The 21,365-nt window shown below is 50.8% G+C and overlaps 11 protein-coding genes across 11 annotated transcripts; 5 read left to right on the forward strand and 6 right to left on the reverse strand.

Annotated features, from left to right (window-relative positions):
• Positions 1–677: 677 nt before the first annotated feature.
• Positions 678–2,020, reverse strand: BO95DRAFT_445528 (cytochrome b5 reductase family protein). The gene has a single exon (XM_025587168.1). The coding sequence runs from the start codon at positions 1,996–1,998 to the stop codon at positions 796–798; it is 1,203 nt and encodes a 400-aa protein (XP_025439492.1). The 5' UTR covers positions 1,999–2,020; the 3' UTR covers positions 678–795.
• Positions 2,021–2,202: 182 nt separating this feature from the next.
• Positions 2,203–4,777, forward strand: BO95DRAFT_419651 (putative amino acid transporter). The gene is made up of 2 exons (XM_025584502.1): positions 2,203–3,486; positions 3,546–4,777. Exons 1-2 carry the CDS (start codon positions 2,449–2,451, stop codon positions 4,344–4,346), a joined length of 1,839 nt encoding a protein of 612 aa, XP_025439493.1. The 5' UTR covers positions 2,203–2,448; the 3' UTR covers positions 4,347–4,777.
• On the reverse strand, positions 4,730–6,743 carry BO95DRAFT_475542 (glycoside hydrolase family 32 protein; the record flags this gene model as incomplete). Its single annotated transcript, XM_025589867.1, has 2 exons — positions 4,730–5,237; positions 5,303–6,743. 2 exons carry the CDS (start codon positions 6,741–6,743, stop codon positions 4,858–4,860), a joined length of 1,821 nt encoding a protein of 606 aa, XP_025439494.1. The 3' UTR covers positions 4,730–4,857.
• A 97-nt stretch (positions 6,744–6,840) lies between these two features.
• BO95DRAFT_445531 (uncharacterized protein) lies at positions 6,841–7,166 on the reverse strand (the record flags this gene model as incomplete). The annotated part of the gene is made up of 1 exon (XM_025587169.1): positions 6,841–7,166. A coding segment is annotated over one exon (262 nt), but the record flags the coding sequence as incomplete, so codon positions are not given.
• Positions 7,167–7,393: 227 nt separating this feature from the next.
• BO95DRAFT_419657 (CeGAL family transcription factor) lies at positions 7,394–10,117 on the reverse strand (the record flags this gene model as incomplete). Its single annotated transcript, XM_025584503.1, has 5 exons — positions 9,737–10,117; positions 9,502–9,593; positions 8,421–9,425; positions 7,765–8,359; positions 7,394–7,678 (listed from the first exon to the last, which is right to left on the reverse strand). The coding sequence occupies exons 1-5, from the start codon at positions 9,908–9,910 to the stop codon at positions 7,394–7,396; spliced, it is 2,151 nt and encodes a 716-aa protein (XP_025439496.1). The 5' UTR covers positions 9,911–10,117.
• Positions 10,118–10,437: 320 nt separating this feature from the next.
• Positions 10,438–12,928, forward strand: BO95DRAFT_419660 (amidase). The gene is made up of 5 exons (XM_025584504.1): positions 10,438–10,936; positions 11,007–11,028; positions 11,104–11,376; positions 11,427–11,621; positions 11,674–12,928. The coding sequence occupies exons 1-5, from the start codon at positions 10,683–10,685 to the stop codon at positions 12,583–12,585; spliced, it is 1,656 nt and encodes a 551-aa protein (XP_025439497.1). The 5' UTR covers positions 10,438–10,682; the 3' UTR covers positions 12,586–12,928.
• Positions 12,929–13,119: 191 nt separating this feature from the next.
• On the forward strand, positions 13,120–14,523 carry BO95DRAFT_445536 (polysaccharide deacetylase family protein). The gene is made up of 4 exons (XM_025587170.1): positions 13,120–13,352; positions 13,464–14,041; positions 14,104–14,207; positions 14,269–14,523. Exons 1-4 carry the CDS (start codon positions 13,247–13,249, stop codon positions 14,405–14,407), a joined length of 927 nt encoding a protein of 308 aa, XP_025439498.1. The 5' UTR covers positions 13,120–13,246; the 3' UTR covers positions 14,408–14,523.
• Positions 14,466–15,951, reverse strand: BO95DRAFT_445539 (replication factor C subunit 4). Its single transcript, XM_025587171.1, has 4 exons — positions 15,547–15,951; positions 15,395–15,494; positions 14,914–15,336; positions 14,466–14,854 (listed from the first exon to the last, which is right to left on the reverse strand). The coding sequence occupies exons 1-4, from the start codon at positions 15,650–15,652 to the stop codon at positions 14,629–14,631; spliced, it is 855 nt and encodes a 284-aa protein (XP_025439499.1). The 5' UTR covers positions 15,653–15,951; the 3' UTR covers positions 14,466–14,628.
• Positions 15,952–16,500: 549 nt separating this feature from the next.
• Positions 16,501–17,345, forward strand: BO95DRAFT_218517 (uncharacterized protein). Its single transcript, XM_025581178.1, has 3 exons — positions 16,501–17,003; positions 17,069–17,134; positions 17,184–17,345. The coding sequence occupies exons 1-3, from the start codon at positions 16,607–16,609 to the stop codon at positions 17,279–17,281; spliced, it is 561 nt and encodes a 186-aa protein (XP_025439500.1). The 5' UTR covers positions 16,501–16,606; the 3' UTR covers positions 17,282–17,345.
• Positions 17,213–18,916, reverse strand: BO95DRAFT_484381 (protein GET4). The gene is made up of 4 exons (XM_025590341.1): positions 18,660–18,916; positions 18,312–18,568; positions 18,057–18,209; positions 17,213–17,998 (listed from the first exon to the last, which is right to left on the reverse strand). The coding sequence occupies exons 1-4, from the start codon at positions 18,701–18,703 to the stop codon at positions 17,409–17,411; spliced, it is 1,044 nt and encodes a 347-aa protein (XP_025439501.1). The 5' UTR covers positions 18,704–18,916; the 3' UTR covers positions 17,213–17,408.
• A 208-nt stretch (positions 18,917–19,124) lies between these two features.
• On the forward strand, positions 19,125–21,208 carry BO95DRAFT_395281 (DXO/RAI1 family decapping nuclease; the record flags this gene model as incomplete). The annotated part of the gene is made up of 8 exons (XM_025583715.1): positions 19,125–19,199; positions 19,308–19,550; positions 19,628–19,659; positions 19,715–19,746; positions 19,850–19,957; positions 20,042–20,212; positions 20,278–20,577; positions 20,653–21,208. The coding sequence occupies 8 exons, from the start codon at positions 19,125–19,127 to the stop codon at positions 20,796–20,798; spliced, it is 1,107 nt and encodes a 368-aa protein (XP_025439502.1). The 3' UTR covers positions 20,799–21,208.
• Positions 21,209–21,365: the final 157 nt, after the last annotated feature.

Consider the following 21,365-nt stretch of genomic DNA (forward strand, 5'->3'; position numbering starts at 1 on the left):
CGCGATGATGGCTGATTCGATGGAGCACAACGCTTCTAAGGGACGGAGGGCCTAATTCATGCCGCTACGCGAGAAGATAATAAATATCAAGAGGGTGTTGAGTCAAATGGCGGTGGCCGCCTGTTCATGGGAGCATGGCATCGATCTCCCCCCGGAACTTTATCCACGTACGAGGTCCTGTACAGTGGTACTAATCGGTTGGTCGCCTCACAGGACACGATCTCCACAGAGCTGTGCTCGAGGAAGCTGGGATACAGTTCGGTCAGACCTGCGTTATCCTCGGCCTTCCCCTCGGAAACTGGTCGATGGTCTTCTCCCCTCAAGGCTGGCGCCCAGGCGCGCCTGCGCGCATTGATAGCGCGTTGATAGCGCGCTGACGGCGCCTTTACGAGATATATGAGTTGGAGGGGTCGAGTTGAGGAGTTCCCCGAACAATGGCTTGGTAGGGTTGGGGGGAGAGAGGAAAAGAAGAGAAAGAGGTCTTTACGGGGTAGTACGACGTATGGTGTCTGGGCTTATTTCAATGAACAACAATATTATAGTACGTAGTCTACGGAGTAGTTATGGAATAAACAGCCCGACTCCACAACCTTGTTCTGGTCGGACCCCAATCAGAGAACAGCCCTCAATCCTTGTCTTTCCGCACCGTCAATAGCTGGACTCATACTGACTATTTACCCACCGTTACTGTACCTACGAATAACGTGAGGTTATACATATCTACGCGGGGCTTGAAATCATCCTTGTTCACCTACTGTCCTCTATCCTTATATTTATAGCGTACATAGAATGGCCTCACAGCTTCCATACAACCCAGTCCTTCAGATCAAGCTCTTTGATGATCCCTCGAAGTGGTCCTTGTAATTCCATTCCCTCGGCCCACAGCTTAGGTCCTGCCATATAACTGATGAAGCCTTCTGGTCCAGACACAAGGATCAGATTGTCTTGCCTGGGTTTGGGAGACAGCAAGCCGACCGAATTAGTGAAATCCAGGATCGCCTGCTTGCCAATGGCACTACCTTCTTCGTCGACAAAATAGTCCACGGTCATCTGGCCAGGATATTGCGCCCGGAGAGCCTCCAGCTCTCGGACAATGAGGGACCGAGTCTGGTTGAGAGGCGATGCGGCCGGGGCTGGGCTGGCTGCTGGTGGAGTTGAACGACCAAAGAACCACGACCTCCGCGGAGCTGGAGTCACTATTGTGTCATTGATTCCCCCCAAACAGTCGTCTCGGTTTCGATTAGCCCAGAGAATATGAATTCTAGGTTTACAAGTCTGATCTGTGCGACGAAGAAGAGTGTGTGCGGCTTGCAACGCCGGGGCAATTCCGGTCCCACCAGCAATGAAGAGAATATGTTGCGTGCTCGGTGGGATCCCGCATTCGACCCTAGGGCCACGCACTTCTATGGGTGAGCCCATATCGAGGCTGTGGAGATAGCGAGAAACTTCGCCATGAGGGTCTCGCCGGATGAAGAACCGCAAGCATTCATCCTCCTCTTCATCTGGCGAGGTTGAGGGAAGGGGAGTATAGTCTCTTCCGATCTGCAGTTGGGGCTGCTTAAACATCACACTCCATATTCCCGTTGTCCATGCTTCCTCGTAAACGGCGCGATTGCTCCCATCTACCTTGGGTGGCTGTAGAGTGAAAATGCTCCCCGACGACGACACGGGTTCCCGCGATACCAAATAGTATAGAGTGAATTGAGCGGGAGACAAGGTTGATGACCGAGAACCGTGTTCGGATCGGATATATGCGCCAATACCGGCGGCAGCCGTTGTAACAAGGGCCACTTGCACCCATCGACGTGATCTAGGTGGCGGCGGAGGAGAAGAAGAAGAAGAGGAGGAGGAGGATGCGGAGGAGGATGCAAAGGCGGAGGCGGAGGCGGAGGACGAGGTATAAAATTGGGGGCTTCTCGTCAGCAGCCTTCCACCGATGGAGGACACATTGTACCGATCATACCGAGAAAAGCCCTGACTAAAAATCCGGGGCTTCATGGGTGAAGAGAGAGGAACGAGATTCGAGAACATAGGGAAGAAGCTATCAAAAGTTGGATTAAAAGTTGATTAAAATCAGGGACTGGAGATGGATCCCTCGGCACTAAGCCTGATCGAGCTAACCACGCACCCCGACCGTCTGTGCTCAATTCATGTTACAGAGACTCTCATGGTTTCGTTTATTCATTCAATCATCTATTCAGTCCTATTCTCTCCTCCACCTTACCCTTGCTCTCAATTACACTTGCTTCTTCTCTAATTCTTCTCCTTTCTCCTTTACTTTTTCTGTGTTAAGTGTTGTGTATTATTTCTTGTCTGGTTTACGAAAACAACGTCACTCATCGCACGACCTCAACATTGGCATGGACACAGCCCGTGCTCTGACACTGCTCGCCATTCACCTCCGCTTCACTCCAAAATACTAACCACCCCTGACCTCTGGTGAAAGGCATGTCCCAGATAGCCTTTTCCAACCCCGGTTCGAGGTCGGACAGTTACCATGCACCACCCCGGGATTCTCTAGAGCTTGCCTCGCTAGCCTCATCGCCAGATTCTGGTCCTCGATCTTCCTGCTCCTCCTCTCCCTCGGGCGTTTCCTCTTCGCGCAAGCTCTCCTTAGACGAAGAAGACCCTTTAACCAGTACTCAGCTCCCCGCACAATCTTCTTCTAGTCGACCTCGATCCGCGCGCTCATACTCAGTCTCCTCCGCTTTCGATTTCGGGGCGACGCTCTTTCCCTTATCGCAGACTACGGGCGGGTATGCCCCTTTGGGAGCCCCGTCCGCCTTGGACGGAGAGGCTGGCCTAGCTGACGGATCGCTGGAGCGGAACAAGACCTTGACCTACTTGAACGGTCTGTCCCTCGTTGTTGGCCTGGTCATTGGCTCTGGAATCTTCTCCTCTCCTAGCCAGGTCAATGTCAATGCGGGTTCGCCAGGGGCGTCGCTCATTGCGTGGGTAGTTGCTGGGTTGCTGGCATGGACCGGAGCAGCCAGTTATGCAGAGCTGGGCGGAGCTATCCCGCTGAATGGAGGATCTCAGGTGTATCTCGCAAAGATATTCGGAGAATTGGCGGGTTTTCTGTTCACCTGGTGTGCTGTCCTCGTGTTGAAGCCCGGCAGCGCTGCCATCATCGCCATCATCTTCGGAGAGTATGTCGTGCGCGCAGTAGTGGGAGCCGAGGTTGAAACCATCAACCCATGGATAAACAAGGCCGTTGCCTTTGGTGGACTCTTTGTTGTGACTCTGCTGAATTGCATCTCTACACGGGTGGCCGCACGCATTGGAGACTTGTTTATGTTCTTCAAGTTTGTTGCATTGCTGGCTGTCACAATTATCGGCATAGTGGTAGCTATCACAGGCCTCTCCTCAACTGGAAGTGCCAACAAGGAATGGAAGACTGGCTGGTTCGAGGGTACAAATATCGACGTTTCCGCATGGGCGCTGGCTCTGTACGCGGGGCTTTGGGCATTCGATGGCTGGGACAATGTATGCCTTTTCTCTCATACCCCTCATGCCGTTGCGATCTCTAACACGAACTCATCTAGACCAACTATGTTACCGGGGAATTCAAAAACCCTAACCGGGACCTGCCACGGGTGATTCACACAGCCATGCCGTTAGTCATCCTATCTTACATCCTTGCCAACGTCGCCTACATCCTCGTCCTGCCCCAAGCGACCATTGAAGCGAGCAATACCATTGCGGTACAGTTCGGCGACAAAGTCTTCGGTCATGTGGGTGCTCTCATCTTTGCACTGATTGTGTCCGCAAGTTGTTTTGGTGCCCTAAACGCCACGACCTTCACCAGTGGTCGATTGGTCTACGCGGCCGGAAAAGAAGGTTATCTACCTGAAGTCTTTGGTACTTTGTGGACACGCGGCATTTCCTCCTCTAACCGCCTTCAACACCGGTCTTGGTTGAGCAAGTCACTTTCCCGGCTGTGCGGCGCCGGCACGCAGATCGGGTTCACCCCCATCAATGCGATGGCCCTCAACAGCGCTCTTACGGTGGTCTATATCGTTGTTGGCGAGTTCAAGACGCTCGTCACGTTTTACGGAGTCGCCGGCTACACATTCTATTTTCTGACCGTGTTAGGCTTGATCGTGCTCCGGGTGCGCGAGCCGTACTTGCAACGACCTTACAAGACCTGGATATCGACTCCGATCATCTTCTGCTGTGTGAGTCTGTTTCTGCTCAGCCGCGCCGTCATTGCAGAACCGCTGCAGACCTTGATCGTGGTCGCTTTTATTATCGCCGGTGTTCCCGTCTACTACTGGCGTATTTATAAGCGTGACGGACACAAGGCGCTGCCCAGCTGGAAATTCTGGCAGCGAACTTTCCGGTGACTTTCCTCTACTTATGAATGACAGACTCCTCTAATGCCCGACCTCCTCAACTACATAATTTTATCCATCTTCCTCGCTGTAGCTCTGCCGTTCACCTCATTTTTGTTGTGCATTATATTCAAGGAAAATCTGCATCGGACGAGAAGACGGATTGTGCTGTAAGGCCACTATGACTTGATGATACCCATTCGCATTCTTCGGATACTTGTTGTGAAGGAGAGCGGGGGACCTCGTTGCTTTCTTTTTTCTATAAGGTTGCGTCTTAATTGCTTACTTTGGGCCACAAATGGATACCACTCGAACAACGGGCGAGGCGGGTCCCGAGGGCTTTTTTTCTTTGAATCTGCATGAGTTGTTGACATTGATATAGAGATTCGGAGCATGGGTTGACACGATTGCATTTTGTTATGTTGATCAAGCATTACTCAAACACATGTATGATAGAGAATATATAATATTGAATAATACTTAGATAATATCTTCGGTGCCTCAACACCTTAGCTTGCAGTGATCATGTCGCAACCAGTCCGTCCCATATATTTGCTTCTAAAAGAAGGGCAGGACTATCCTCCACCGAAGGCTGTGTCTGAACATCTCTCCCCATTGCGAAGAACTGCAATATGGATCGCTTTTGGTCGGCCGGCATGAGGTAGATTCGGGTCGAGATGACCGTTCTCTCGTTGACGAAGACTTCCAGCACACTAGTATCCCAGAATGCATGGATCCGGAGCGTCTCCTCCCGTAGCTCGCCTTGCTCGGTCTCATAAGTGAAGAGAGTATGCGGCGCACTCTCCGGGTCATGGTCTATCTCAGGATCGGGAGGTGAAGGGCGGGTGATGATGAACGTCTCTTGATGTACGTTCCACGACAAAGTAGTACGACGTTGAGCATCTTTGCTAGACAGTCAGCAAGAGGCCTCAAAGAAACTTACTTCCAATGGTCGATATCACAAGTGCCATCCATACCTATGCCATGATCTATGAACAGTCCCACTTGGCTGCAGTTCTTTCTGACGGATATCTCGGCTTGAAGTTCCCACTTGCTCGTCGTTATAGAGACGCTGGTGCCTGGTGATGCAGCTAGCTTGGCGGGGTTTTGTAGAGACATATTAGCTAGGTGGCTTCTGTGCGCATTGCTTCGAAGCTTCTCGATTCTAGCATCTGGTCTAATACCCAGGGTGCGAACGGTGCACGTTCCTCTGAAATCAGCTTCGGACTCTATAGATGTGATAGCGGTGAGCTCCGCGCAGCGCGCGCGCATCACGCGGTGCAGTGTCATTATGTTCACGACCCTAGGGATGGAAAGTGTCCCACTCCATCCCTGCTGATGTCGAATTTGATCGGAGAGACTGTCTTCTGCGATCCAGCAGTAGACAACGTGTTGTGAGGTGACGGGATCCCAGAACGAATTGGCCGCGTATCCGCAGCCGTGGTCAAAATGGCCCGAATAGGCAAAAGTTGCAAGGGGCTGCTGTTGCGTCCTGATCCCGGGAGAGGGCTCGATGGACATCCAAAGCTGTGCTCTGGCCGCTCTTCTCCGAGGCTTGCCTCGTGTTGACACGCCCTCGGCCCCCATGATGATGAAGTTCCGGGGTCGGTTCTGGTCGTCCGTCAGCGAGACGAAATTCGCAACCTCCCAGTTGACCCCTAAGTCGCCCGACCAGCGGGATGGTCGAGAGTGAATTCCAATATGAGCCAAGCATCCTACATAGCTCCACTCTCGCAGATCCTGTGGGTTTACTGAGTAGACAAAGACAGTCGGGGTCTCTCCGACAATGCCCCCGGAAACGAACCCACACAGATCCGAAGATGCTAGGGCTCCGGGCTGTTGTAGGATAAATGGCCATTGAGCGATAAAAGGGTCCCTCCAGCCTGTGACGGAAAGATGATCAGGGGGCCCTGACACGATTGGGTTGCATTCAAGACGCTGCCATGTTGTCCCTCCGTTGGTGGAAGTTGCAAGACTGATCGATTCGGAGCCGGCCACATAGGGTCGTGCATAATGAATGGGTAAGCATTTCACTGAGGTATATATCGCAGTGAGGGCCCCAGACTCCCCATAGATCGTACCAGGTCTCCGGCAACCGGTAAACACACCGCACTTGTCATACTCGGCCGAGGGAGTTAAACACGGCTCCTGGGCTTGTTTCCAGGTGAGCAGATCAGATGATGTACAGTGTGCCCACGATATATTCCCCCAATCATTTCCCTTGGGGTTCCATTGAAACGACAGGTGATAGAGACCAGTGGTGGGATCGTATGTCAATCCACACGGGTCATTCAGCCATCCATTGGGCGCAGTGATGTGGAACGATGGGCGCCACTGTTCGGTCTGTTCAGAAAATGTCTCTTGATGGAGGAGGCTCGTATGATCTGACAAGGACGGGGGGCAGTGCATGGCGGCGATATGGGATTGAAAATGCTTGTATCGCTGCAATGTGCAACAGGGCTACGTTTCTAAACACATAGCTTGAAGCTGGACGAAGGCCTCCCGGCGGATCCTCGGCAAAACTCGTCTTCGTCATCCGCCAGCTAGCTCGAGCTCAAGTTGTCAATTATCTATTGCCCTCTCTCGAGATATGTAACCACATCACAGGGTTTTCGATTCTTCTCACATGGTTTGTCCATCCTTGAGTCCATTTTTTTTGGAGTGACATCAGCATGCTGGAGCCTACTCGACTTATTTATTGATACAAATCTAGGATATTTAATGCGGGCGTAATGCGAGCGACAAAACGCTATCCCGTACACCTCAGGCACAGCACAAGCACTCGCCCTACAGACTGGCGGTGCCACCATCATCATCAACATCATCATCATCGCCTGGGGATAATGTATGGTGTCAATGGCCGAAAAAGGTACCCATTTCTAGCCCGTCCATATAACTATGGGCTTCACTGCGCCGTCATCCTTCCAGTCGCATGGAACGTGAATGATTCTCAACCTCGATGTTTTCTGTCTGCGAGCCATGACTCTGCAGCACGGGTAACCAACTAGAGTGATGGCAACAGTTTGTAGGCTTTTTTCCACATTCGGCGTAGTAATAAGCTATTGCGCTGCCCAGGTATCGTTAGTCGTATGAACGGAGCTCAAGAGTGCCTTATACTTGTCCATGAAAGGATGGTTGCCCCCACGGAGTGTGTTAAGCAGAAGCAAATAATCTCCTGCCAATGATTTGGGAGACGTTCCACCATCGGACATATGAGAGATGGGGAGCTGCATGTTCGGTATTATTCCCGCGGGAGGTGGCACGGTAATGCCCTTGGCGAGGGGCATCTGGATATTGTATAGTACGCTGATGGCCCCAACTACGATGTCATAGAGTTTTTCCACCTGATTTGGTTAATAACACGACAGGAAAAGACAAATAACCAAAAAGAGAGACAAAAGGGAAGATTAAACACGAGGTTACCACATACCAAGCCTATTCCGTGGGCCTCCATGGAGCTCAAAGGTAGGGCTCGACATATATCTAACGTCTCTTGTGCAAGCGTTACAGCGAAATCAAGACAGAGTTCACGGTGCTCGGATACGGGCCGTAAGAAACCATGAGTGGAGCAAAGGACCCATATCCGGTTCTGGAGCCACTTCTTGGTGATGAAAACATCTGCACTTTGTGTCTCTCTTAAACCGATTGTAGGGCGGTTTTGATCACCACCGTGAGCTAACTTGGAGCTTTCAAACCAATTGTAACCTTTGTATAGCTCGGATTCGCTGACACGGTTGAGGTTCTGGTGAATCACCAATGCCTTTGCCGCTGTGAGCTGTTCGCAATAACCAGCTTGGATACTACACTGTTGGTTCCAGCAGTCAACGACATCCTCATCAATGGCATCGAACAACTCCATCAAGCGGGCCAACCCCATCATCCCCTCCGCGTCCTTTTCATTGTGGACGATGATACCAGACACCAAACTGTGGGTGGCAGTGTGAATGAAGTCATGAACAGGCCGCATACTAAAGCCCGGCCTGCCCCAGAAGGTAATCGGATGCCTGCGTTGTAACGCATACGCTCTTCACAAATGGATACCAATTAGCATAAGGATCAAGTCCATAGCGCTATTAGACAGCCTACCTTTCGGTGATTGATAAGACTAGGTAAGTCCGTAGTCGCTGGCCTTTTTCCTCGCTAGGTAAATCTTGGTATGAATCTGGATTGTTGAGACCCATTGTAGCCGCGAGATCTAGGGCTTCCCGCAGGCGAAGCCAAGCCGCATTATGCTGATTGCTACCAAAAAGACAACCGAATAGGTAGAAGCTGGTTAGGACAGCCTCGATGGTGGGATGCTCACCGAAATCAGAACAGCTCCGCATCTTTGTCGCTTCATGCATCATGGATCTCGCTTGGCTCGCTCGGGAGGAGGACGTCGGACGCTCCTGTATCTCGATCGGTTGCGTGAGAGCAAAGGCACACAGCGCTAACAACATTGCGCCGAATTGAGGGTTTCTCCGGTGTTCGTGAGCCAACATGCGGATGAATAGAGCCGCGCGGTTCAGGACTGGCAGAGTAGGGTGCAGACGATCAAAGTAAATATCAATCCACGGGATCATATTAGCTTCAACAATTGACGCAGGCCACACCATTTGCAAATGATGAGAGTCTGGCGGTACAATGTCTGTTTTCGGTGCTGTAGCACCCGTCGAAGGTATAGTCGGCGCCTGTAGGCTTGCGGAGGTTGGATGGGTCTCGATAATGGAGGGAAGCGACGTTTTCAAGAGGATGTTGTTCCCCGGGAAGTCAAACACGGGCAATTGAGCGTCCAGGGTATCTGGAAGCCAGTATTCTACATCATTGCGCTCGTTCCAGCAAATCCCACCATTGCTTTGTGACTCAGAAGCGTCTGTGCTCCAGCCTGGCTGTATGGATGGAGTCGCACTTGAAGGAGCGAGCTCTATGGATACTGGGTTTTCGCTTGGAATGGGCCAGGATTGAGTTCGAAGGGCCTGGGGAACCTGATCACCTCGAGGCGAGGAATTTGGATGGTAAGGGAAAGCATTTGGGAACGAATTCGATGCTTCCTGAGCTGGGGGGTGGTTCAATGAGAGGTTATTTTGTTGTTGCCGAATCTGGGATACTCGGCTATGAGTTCCGAAACACGATAGGTAAGATGAGAATATTCCGATGAAGATGACTAAGAGAGGATGGATGCACTCACTGGCCAGTGGGGCCTCTTTTCTTCTGAGGCTGGAAAAACGTGCACTCAAAGCCCATAGATACACAAGCTCGACATGGTTGTGACAAGCTGCACTGTCGTCACAAAGACAGGTAGGTTAGTTGCAAGTCTCCACATTTGCTGCGGGAGAGGGGGAGGAGAGAGGGGAAGGAGGGGGGCGGTGAGCGAAGAAGTGAAAGGAACAAGAATGGGGGGAAATAAGGAAGAGATCACACGCCTTGATTTTCCGAAATTTGCACTGATCACACGCGCGCTTCGCAACAGCTCCTAATGCCTTCCTTCGGGATTCTGTGCGGATGGCACCAGTCACTGACGAAGATGATGTTGTTGTGTTTGTTGTTGATGATGATGATGACGATGTTGCGGCAACATCCGAGCGTGGCTGGTTCATGATTGTGGCATATTCCCAATGGAGAACACAATTGTTGCACAGCAGAATGCAAGGTCTCTCAGACGGTCAGACCATCATGGCCAAGCAAGTAAGTAGTAAGTTGCGTATGAGCAAGTAAGCAAGCCAGCAGGAGTGGGATGGGATGGGAGGAGTGGGTTGGAGGCTGGATGTTCAATCCGATCGGTCGGCGGCGGGCGGGACTGCAGGTGCCAGGGAGTAGGCAGGAAGCCGGGGAAAATAACGAGAGAAAAAAGTTGAGCGTCACTGCAACCGCGCGGGGAAAAGGCAAAAAACTCCGCCCGCCATTCATTCCCCACCGAAGATAATCAGTATCATTCTCTGGTACTTTACAGTACAGAGCACAGTACAGTACCCGCTCATACACACTCCACTTCGTAGACCTAGTACTGGTACTGTAATTCAGCTCCCTGTGTGATTATCGTAGATATAACTACTACCAAGTAGGTATACCTACGTACGTAACCTTGAAGTACACTTCTCAGGTCCTGAAATCGGGCCTGGGTCCAATCAATTGCAACTGTTTCATGTACTGCTTATCGCTACTGAGTAGTAGTTGGTTATCATTCGAGTCCCAACTGGTGGAATTGACACTGGATTGCCCTTCATGACCGGCATATAAATCAGGTGTGAAAGCACCAGTTTCTCTCACCCTCTCCCTCTTTCCCTCTCTGTCTCCCTCCTTTCTAAAATCGACAATTGACCTGAGCTTGACTAAGCAGCCCAATCATCAAGTCTTCTTATATCGTCAACTATGAGAAATTTACAGCCGTGGGAACAGGTCGTCGCTAAAAAGCGTTCTCTGCGAGATCAAAAGATAAAACCCTACATTGTCGCCGATACTGATCAACGTTTTCCTCGCGTGTACAATGTTCATGAGCGCACCTGCCTGCATGATGCATCCGGCTTTGAGGAGATTACCGACATTGACAGTGTTCTTCAGATTTTCGAACAATTGAAGACCGGAAGAATCACTGCGGAGCAGACCATCCTAGCCTACATCAAAAGGTACACCTGTTCACGCCGCGAGCGCGAAAATATTCCGACCACATGCTGATACTATAGTACGTCTACTCAGAGCTGTGGTGGCGCATCAATTGGTGAGCATGGGATTGGACCATATGATGGATAACGGCGAACTCGATCACGGGGTACTGACAGGAGCAACCCACTAGACAAACTGCTTTACAGAGGTTACCTTCGAGGAAGCCTTGGTACAAGCCAGGGACTTGGATCGCGAGTTTCAACGGACTGGCAAAGTCAAAGGTCCCCTGCATGGTATTCCGGTCACGCTGAAGGACCAGTTCAACATCAAAGGGGTCGATAGCACACTGGGCTACGTGGGCCGCTCGTTTGCGCCCGCTGCGCAAGATGCAATCTTGGTTCGGTTACTGAAAGACATGGGTGCTGTTGTGTTGGCCAAGACGAACTTACCACAGAGCATTATGGTGCAACCCCTATCCAGTTCAAACGCTCCGGAGACTAACGGATTCAATAGTGGGCTGAGACGGAAAATCCCCTCTGGGGCCTAACAACCAATCCGCGGGACCCTGCACTTACGCCGGGCGGCTCGACTGGAGGAGAAGCTGCGCTTTTGGCACTGCGCGGTTCTCTCTTAGGGTTTGGAACAGACATCGGTGGGAGCATCAGAATCCCGCAGAGTCTCATGGGACTGTATGGCTTGAAACCCAGTGTAAGGCCGGATCCGGAAGCCATAGCAAAGTTGAAGACTAACTCCGCACCAGAGTAGCAGGCTTCCTTACCACGGAGTTCCCGTTTCAACTGAAGGACAGGAGCACATTCCTTCATCTATTGGTCCCATGGGGAGGGACCTATCGTCACTCTGCTATGTAAGTCGAGCCTTAATCGAGGCTAAGCCATGGTTGCTTGATCCGAAATGCCCACCACTTCCTTGGAACGAGAACGCTTTCCGAGAAATCCAAAGTCGACCTATGACTATTGGCCTGGTCGTGGATGATGGAGTCGTGAGGGTCCATACGCCCATCGCACGAGCTCTCCGTGAGCTTTCTACTGTGTTAAAGGCGCACGGTCACGACATAGTGACATGGGACGCGTCGGACCATCTGGAGTGTATCCGCCTCATGGACTTATTCTACACTGTTGATGGAGGTGAAGACGTCCGTCGCGATGTCGATGCGGCGGGGGAGCCTTATATTCCCCACGTTGAAGCGCTCGTCAACCGCGGCAAGGCTGTCTCTGTCTATGAGTATTGGCAGCTCAACAAGAGAAAGGTTGCTCTACAAGAGCGATATCTCAACAAGTGGAACGCGACCCTCTCTCCCTCGGGTAAGCACGTTGACATACTTCTGGCTCCAACGACACCTCATCCAGCCATTCCCCACCGGAGTATACGGTGGGTTGGTCACACAAAGATCTGGAACTTTCTCGACTATCCTGCCGTCACATTCCCTGTAGATCGAGTCAGGGCGGACCGGGATGAGCTACCGGCCGACTATCAGCCAAGGAACGAGCTTGATGCATGGAACTGGCAATTGTACGATGCTAGGGCCATGGATGGTCATCCAGTTAGTCTCCAGGTGATTGGCAGGAAACTGGAAGAGGAGGTGGTACTAGGCGCAGCGAGTGCCATTGAAACCCTTTGGAAAAAAGCATGTGCTATCGCTGAAGGAGCATGATCCATACCATGACATGGTATTCTGCATACGGACACTCATTGTGATTGCTAAATAGTCTAATTAACTCCGGAGTAGGTAGTTAATATTTCTTTGCCGGTCAGATCATGTCAACCCCCACCTTTTATCTGCACCCGCCTCCAATTTAGCGTCGTAGCTATTGGGGCAGTTGGGGTCAGGTTCGGCACGAGTTGGAGGCGGCCTGGGAAGGGGATTTGGGGTAGAAATCCAGGAAGTTAGAGTAACTCGTAACTAATGATCAAGGACGTCGGAGCATACATCGTGTCTAGGTAACGTTCATGAGGTCCTGACCCTTGACAAGTTGGCTCAATGATGTGAGTTGAACTTGGTCGAGAGGTTAATTAGGAAGTAAGTGACTCGAATATAAGTGATCTGACCAGATCCGACTCGAACCTGGCCCCGTTTACCGAAAGAGCGTTTGCTGGGCTTATCTCCCGGGCTTTATCAGAGGCACTTATCATCATCCTATCTCCGTGTCTTCGAAGCTTCCCCTCTTCCTCCCCACTCTTAGCGGCAGGTCCGTTCGTCATGCGCAGCAAACGATAAGAATGAAGCGCGAATGATTTAAGTTCGCAGCTCGTTCTTTCCTTATCCCCAAACATACCTCCCATCATTTCAGACCATCATCCAGCAACATAGCGCAATGGGCAAGAAGCGTGTTTTGGTCAGCTACGGAGTAGATATCGACGCTGTAGCCGGATGGCTGGGGTCATATGGCGGAGAGGACAGTTCCAATGACATCAGTCGAGGTAGGAAACCGACATTATCAGTCTCTTCAGCAAGAACAGTGGTAGTGGCCACTTGACCCTCTGTTCTATCTTCTTCCCACCAAAGCTCTGCTGATCAGGACGGTTTCCCAGGCCTCTTTGCCGGCCATATCGGCACAACGCGACTGCTGAAGCTATTCGAGAAGTATGGCATCAAAGCGACATGGTTCATCCCCGGTCATTCGCTTGAGACCTTTCCGGAAGAGTGCGCCATGGTCCGCGATCAGGGCCACGAGATCGGTCTCCACGGATATAGCCACGAGAACCCAACCGACATGACTATCGAGCAACAGCGTGACATCCTGGACAAGACCTACCATATGATATATAATTTCTGCGGCAAGCCGCCACGAGGCATCGTTGCTCCATGGTGGGAAACGAGCAAAGAAATGGCTGATCTGCTGCTTTCCTATGGAATCGAGTACGATCATTCCATGTCTCATCATGATTGCCAGATGTACTGGCTGCGAACAGGCGACTCGTGGACTAAGATCGACTATAAGCAGAAGGCTGAGACGTGGATGAAGCCCCTCGTCCGGGGCCAGGATACAGGACTTGTCGAGATCCCCGGAAATTGGTACATCGATGACTTGCCGCCGATGATGTTCATCAAATCGGCACCGAACAGCCATGGATGGGTGAATCCAAGAGACATTGAGGACATCTGGAAGGTTGGTGTGCTAAAGTTCCTTGTCTTTGACATGAGCTGAGCTGATGACCCGTGGCGATCTAGGATCACTTTGACTACTTCTACCGCGAGTACGACGAGTTTGTTTTCCCGATGACCATACATCCCGATGTGTCTGGACGTCCGCATGTGCTCCTAATGCATGAGAGGTGAGTTGGCGCGGTTCTATGTCTCAGTCGTAGCTTTGCAGCTGGGCGCTAACAATGACAGAATCATTGAGCATATCGACAAGCACGAAGGCGTAGAATGGGTGACATTCGAGCAAATGTGCGACGAGTTCAAGAGCAAGAACAAGCCACCCGAGGGGGCAAGAATGCCTGAAGCTCCCATGCCTCTAAAGCCGGCTTGACGAAAACCTGACTGCATGAGACCACTGCGCTCTCCCAGGAAGTATTGAATCAACTGCAGCCAAAGAGTAGTTCCTTCAGCTAGTACCCTGACATTGTATATAATCCGGAGCTCTTTTGAAGTGAAATGCTAGATAACTGATGAATGAACCTGCCACAATATCCTACACTGATGCCACTAACGCCACTTAAATGCAATTCTTCGGCAGTAAACCCCGAGCTTTCAGCTCCTCGGTGGCTCAAAAAGCTGGGGTTTCATGTTGATCTTGCAAAGCTTAGAGACGCAACCGCTTAGCTGCAGCACGGATTGTACACCGTCCAGGATGCGCATGTGTGTAAAACCAATCTCACGAATGAATTCGAGCTTGGAATGTTCTGACAGAGAGGGAATGGTCTTGGTTACTCGGAACATAGTGCTGATGATATCATGTGAAGAATATCCCAGGTCCCTGACATACTCGTTAGTATCACAGCGCGATGTCGGTGATAGGCCTAGGAAGAGACATACCACAGCTCGTTGAGTGTGTCGAGAGCAACGTCCACCTTCCCTTCCCAGCAGGCTTTGATCATGGCTTGAACCTTGATGGGGTGTGGGCTATCGACCACCCTGAAGACATTGTCCCCGCTGACAAAGCCAAACCCTGACCATGTACTTTGGAGGTTGTTAATGGCTTGCCGCATGTCTCCCTCTGCGCTGAATACCAATGCAGCAATTCCTTCCTCGTTATGTTCCACCTGCTCGGCGTCACACACCTGTTTCAACCGCTTCACGACCTGGCCGTCTGTCAACCGGGCATAACGAAGGATGGCACATCGGGATTGAATGGGCTCGATGATCTTGTTCGATTGATTGCATGCAAAGGCGAATCGAGTTGTAGACGAGTAGATCTCCATGGTACGTCGTAGCGCTTGTTGGGCACCAGATGTCATACTATATACTGTCCGTTAATGGAGAGGAGCTGCGTTTGAGGTGAATCACGGGCTCGTACCTATCTGCCTCGTCCAAGATCACTATCTTGTGACGGCCAGGAGGCAGGGTGACTTTCTTCTGGGCGAAGCCCTTGATCCGGTTGCGCACAACATCAATACCTAATGAGAAATGTCAAAAATTGTGCAGGCCGCCGCTCAGAGGTGGGCATACCTCTTTCATCACTGGCGTTCAGCTCAAGCACAGCCTCCTTGTATGCATCTCCCAGCAATTGCCTTGCCAAGCACAGAATCGAGGTTGTCTTTCCGATACCAGGCATGCCAGAAATTATAACGTGTGGCATATTCCCATCTTTGGCGATAATCTTCAATCGTTCAACCGTTTCGGTGTTGCCCACAATATCATCTAGGAAGATCGGGCGGTACTTCTCAACCCTGCGACACAATGTTAGTTCCTTGGTCCCTTGGTCATCGTGGCGGCGTCATACCAAGGGAGCTCGTAGTCGGGAGGAGCGCCGGCCGTATGGGGTTTGAGTCCATTGCGGGCAGCGCTGGCTGAAGATTCTGCCTGAGCCATGGAGAAAATGGGTGAGAAGGAAGATGAATTGAGCTATCACGGTTAACAGGCTAGTCTGTGTGGTATGCGAATAAGGCAGATGGTTTATCAATAAAGACTGGGTATGGCTCGGCAAAAGGAAAACGCGCGCAGGTCAAGGCGGAGACGCGTCGGATCGGACATGCGGGGGTTTGCCCAAAGGAGTTGTAATTGATTGTTGCCGGTGCAGTGACCAGACGCTGTGATTGTAAAGGCTTCTCTCTTGTTTTCTTTCGCTCCCACAAGCGACTAAGTAGTTCCACAGTGCACTCTTCTTGTGCAAGTTAGTACCTGTCGACGATGCAGGAATCTATCGATCTATCTTTTTCTGTCGTTTCAGGATCACATGGGGTCCGGTTGGCCAGTTGGCAAACAGACCGATTGTATTCCCGCCTCCGCTTTCCATATTTCTTCCATTTTCGATCACTGCTGCATGCATGGCACGGAGTATGCACCCACCACATCATAAGTCTCTGGGACTGCTGATGTTTCAAGAGTAACCTGCTACTCCAAGAACCTTTATTACTACTGCAACTTCTGCAATTTATATTTATCGCGTCTGTATTACGTTACAAGACCTTGTTTGTTACTTTTATGACCACTAGGTGCTCTACCAACTTCCGGGACAACGCTTACTTTACCTCACCATTACTACAACAGCTTTCACCTCAACCAGTGAATGCTCTTTCCTGTAATCTTCACCATGGGAACGACTTCTGTCCGCCGCAATCTCTTTCACCATCATCTCAGCAGACGCCCTGGCTCGGTGGCTCCTTCTAGCTCCTCTGCGCAGAGCAGTGCTACTCACGGGGTTCCGGTTCTATCCGCGCAGATGGCACCCTCGATGTCCTCGGACTCAGCCTCGTCCTTGAGTTCCGGCCCCGTCGATGGGGGGGAAATTGTGGCCCGAGACAAGAACGGTGGCTACAAGCTCGACATTCCGGTTCTCCCCGCTTTGATTGACAATGGGGGTGATGAAATGGAGGGTATAGAAGACGTAGGTGCCCAGGGCGGTTCCGGGGCCGCAACAATCGATGCTACAAACCAGACCGATATCTCAAGACGAGAGAAAGAGAGTAAGCATTCGTGCTGAAGCCTCATTGCCATGCCCTGCATACAAGACCATGCTAATTCACCATAGAGATCGAAGCCAGTTTGTCTGAAATGTATCGAAACAAGAGCAGGCGTATGAGTAGTGAGCCAGCTGGCAAGTCTTTTCGACAGCCGTTAGAGAGGCCGAAGCTAACTGGAGATAGAAATCTTGACGCTTATCCAGCAGAGCCTTCGTAACAAAGTTGCCGCTTTGGAGAAAGATAATTGGATGTACGAACCCGAGGTCGACTCCAGTATCTAGAATCTTCACGGTGGTTACATGCCTTATGCCTATCATTACGCCTATCATTACGCCTATCATGACGCTTGGTGGATGATGTATGTGAACTGCATTGATTTACATTGCGGAAGTTCCCGTCAGCCTCAAACTAGTCAAGCTCCATATTCGCAGGGGGCGCCTCGACCCTTTTCGAACCCGCTCGTCCTTGAGGTGCCGTCCGGGCACCGGCAGTATCCTGACCACCTCCGAAAAGCATGCTGCCCATCATGTCTAGCAGGGGGTTACTTTGCCTCGGAATTTTGATTCCGAAATACTGCTCACCCAGCTGAGCCAGGGCTTCGTCCCAGATGCCCACCTCTCGAATGTGGGATGCATAATGAGCGGTCAGCTGCTTGAAAAGATCCGAACTGCCACGCTGTATCGTGAGGAGGAGCATGCTTATGAAGTTCAGCAAAGGGAGCGCGGGATAGACCCGCACGTCAGAGCTAGCGCTGCTGACGTCTTGTACGCCGAGTGATGGATTCGAGGAGGAAAGCTTTGACGTGAAGATAAGAAAGGCTTTGTTGGCGTTGCGAAGGTTTCCGATGAGAAGGTATGGGAATACGGCACGAGATGCGTAGATAGCTGCCGTATGCGGATCGTCATGAGTGTACCACTCGTATTCAAGTTTCGCCAGAGTCTCGGCCGATTCTGAGGTACCGAAAATAAGATGCTTCTCAGCGTCATATGGTTCATGGTCTATAAGCTTCAGATTAGAGAACTGTCTGGTCTTCCATATGTAATGTGATTCACATACTCTCGGCGTATACTGATCCAGCAGCATGATGCAATTCGGGGTCTCCTCTCTCCAGGGGGCCAAAACGACCACTCCATCCGATCATCTCTTGGATAAACCTTTTCCGTGTAGGTTCCTCGGGTGGGAAGGCGTGCAGAAGCTCGATCAATCGCTCTATTATTGACATTGCACGTCAGCTTTGTTCCGAGTGAAGTCGTGGTATAGATGGTGACAAATGGCAGCCTATTCGAGGTTGACACTGTAGGCAACACTTACTCTTGCGACTTCGTCCTTCAGTATCATCATCGCCGGGGGTGATCTCCCAACCCGCCTTGATGTACACCTCGACGACCAGCATGATAGCAAGGTCTCCGCCACTAGCGGAAGCACCCTGCTGGGAGCCGGCTTTCAAGAGGGCTGCAGCGCCACTAGCTAATAGTTCTGCCGCCACATCGTAGTTGGCTTGTTTAATATAACGCGCGGCGATGACTCGTAGTTGTTGATGAGCTTCGTAATATGCACCAGAAGCGATTCTGGAAGACGACGGCAAAACATGGTTAGCTGTTAACATTTCGTCTTGGCTTGTGCAAGTTGTTATTGGATGCGCGAGGTGGGTTGACTCACTTCTCTTGCTGTCGAGCGATGGTCTTCTCAATGCGTGAGGTCATGTTGTAGTGGAGACTACCTCAAGGAGGCTCTGCGGTGACGACCTTGATGAATGCCTGGGAACAAGCTGGACCGAGTGTCTCGATGAACAGGACACGATATAATCGGAAAGTGTAGTCGCGAGTTTGAGAAGGTAACTTCGGACGTCAAGCTTGCTCAGCAAAAAGAAAAGGAAGGAAGAAGGAGTCGGATAGCAGGCGACATTTGGTGGTGGGGGGGTGGGGGAAGGCAAGAATAGCAATGCGCGCTTGGCTTCTTCCAGAAGGGCGGGCGGAGCGAACTCAGACTGAGTCTCCGTACAGTCAGTACACATATTGTACTGTACGTGGTTTTTTACTTAGGCCTGTACTATACGCCCATCTATCACTATATCGATTATGATCTTGGATGCTATTGCGTCTTGAGAATTAAGTTAACCTCCTAATGGATCGGAAAGTGTTTGATATTCAACCCATTGGCCGCTTCTACGGAGCCAGTGCCGCAATTCGACGTCCTAAGGTAAGTACTAACTAACATTACACTTATTACCTGCCTGCCCCTACCTACGCCTCTTCCACAATCCCTTCCTAGACTTGGATAGTTGAGATTGGTATTGAACATGGCCAGGAAATCGCATGTTTTTCCTATGACGATAATCATGAGTTCCATCTGGGAGAGTCCTCCTTGAAATACTACTACACACCGCATCTCCCTGCAGATCTGAACCGGGGGTTCGAATCCTTCCAGAAGCTAGATGATTCCGCCGACGAGCATCTCGATGCGTTGCTCGATACCATCATAGCTCTAGAACAGGATACGGGAAACAAATGCGAAGCTGATATCATCACTTGGAGAGGAATGATGACCAAGGTCGGTATGATATCTAACGAATGTGGGCGATACTGCTTTGCCAAAGGCTCGGTGCTAATGTACCACTGGAGGCATAGATACTGACGGCTCCCTTTGACAATATGAACGGGTGTGTCTCGGCCGTTCGGTGGAGCTCTAACATCATTGAGTTAACCCCGTTACAGGTTTGAGATGAACGCGACCTTGTACCAAGTAAGCTATCATTGATCCCCAGCTTTAACTATGCTAAGTCGTTGACAACCTTGTTAGGGAACTATGTGCGTATGCTCCAGTCGGCTATGTGCGGGTCCTGATGCTTTCTAGCTTCATTGAAGAGAACAACAGCTACAAAAATGAGCAGAAGCGGATCCAGAAGAATCAGAGAATGCCCCCTGGTATGGCTTCTCAAGAGCTAATGGCATACTGGGGTACAGTTGTCTTCCACGGCCGAGTCCGAATGCTGTCGGGGCTTTTCGGGTGATCATTCGCCAAATTGACACTGATTGATGTAGGCTACAAATTTGAAACAATATCGTTACTCAACCAACCATGGGATCCAACTCCTCGTCAGGAGATTGAAGGTCGAGAAGAGCTTGTTGTGAACAACAAGGCCCAGTATTGCTCCATGGTGCGGACTGCGATAGGTCGCACCAAACTTGTCATTGGGGGCGAAGTGGATGCTAGTAAGTGATTGCAATGGGTCTATCAGATAACTGATACCTGACATGAAATAACCACGTGTGTTAAGTATGGGACCGCAAACCGGACCGGAAGGAGGACCCGATCAACTGGGTAGAACTGAAAACCTCGGCCGAGATCAGGAATGACCGGGACATGGTCAAATACGAGAGGAAGCTTCTCAAGTTCTGGGCTCAATCATTCCTTCTTGGCGTGCCTCGAATTATCGTCGGGTTTCGAGACCAGCAAGGAATTGTCCACCGTCTTGAGGAATTGGACACCGCCAGCATACCAGGCAAGGTCAAGAAGGTGGGACGAGCGACCTGGGACGGAAATATATGCATCAATTTCACTGCTGAATTTCTGCAATGTAGGAAAAGGCCCACCCAATCCTCATGCGGTCTTTAAACACTGTTACCTCAAGATTTAGAACTAACGAAACCAGGGCTTAAATCCACCATTCAGGAGGAAGGGACGTGGAGGATAGTCAAACGTGAGAGATCCTCAGTCATCGAGGTCTTCAAAGTGGAGGATAGTGGGACTGGCGACATCATCTCTCCGGCCTTTTCAGCTTGGAGGACCACAATATGAGAAACTCAGGCTCGTTAAAGCCTGGTTATTTATAGCGAATTGTTCAGAGGCTTGATGAACGAGAAGCCGGAATTATGAACGGTCGCCATTGGCTCTCATCTGATGTCGATTCTTGGTCCAAAAATTCGCATTGCGAGATATGTGCATCCCCCAGTGACAAATGTCTTTGGCACAAGAAGGCGCCTGCGCACTTATGTTCTTGGTCAGAGGGCTGACGGGATCAATTCCGTGGTGAATTGTAGTCCGCCGCGGCTTACCCGATGTCCTACATTCGAAGACCCACATATGTCCCAGCTAGATCTGATCGAATGTCAAGCATCGGAAAGCGTGTATGTCTCCTGTGGCTAACCTTCTTTCACTCTGAATCCTCGGGATGAGAAGTGTCTGTCCTTAGAATATCTAGTCTGGTGGTTACATATTGAAAATGTCCTCTGATTTACGGTCTGTAATCTCGTTCACTGATATACAGCACAGCAACGAGTCTGTATCACAGCTGAACACCGAGAGTATCTTATGTACCCTCAGCGCGCAAGAGTAGAAATCGTACAGCAACCAATGATAGTGGCA

The sequence above is a fragment of the Aspergillus brunneoviolaceus genome (genome assembly GCF_003184695.1).
Source record: "Aspergillus brunneoviolaceus CBS 621.78 unplaced genomic scaffold BO95scaffold_59, whole genome shotgun sequence".
Classification (NCBI taxonomy): Eukaryota; Fungi; Ascomycota; class Eurotiomycetes; order Eurotiales; family Aspergillaceae; genus Aspergillus; species Aspergillus brunneoviolaceus.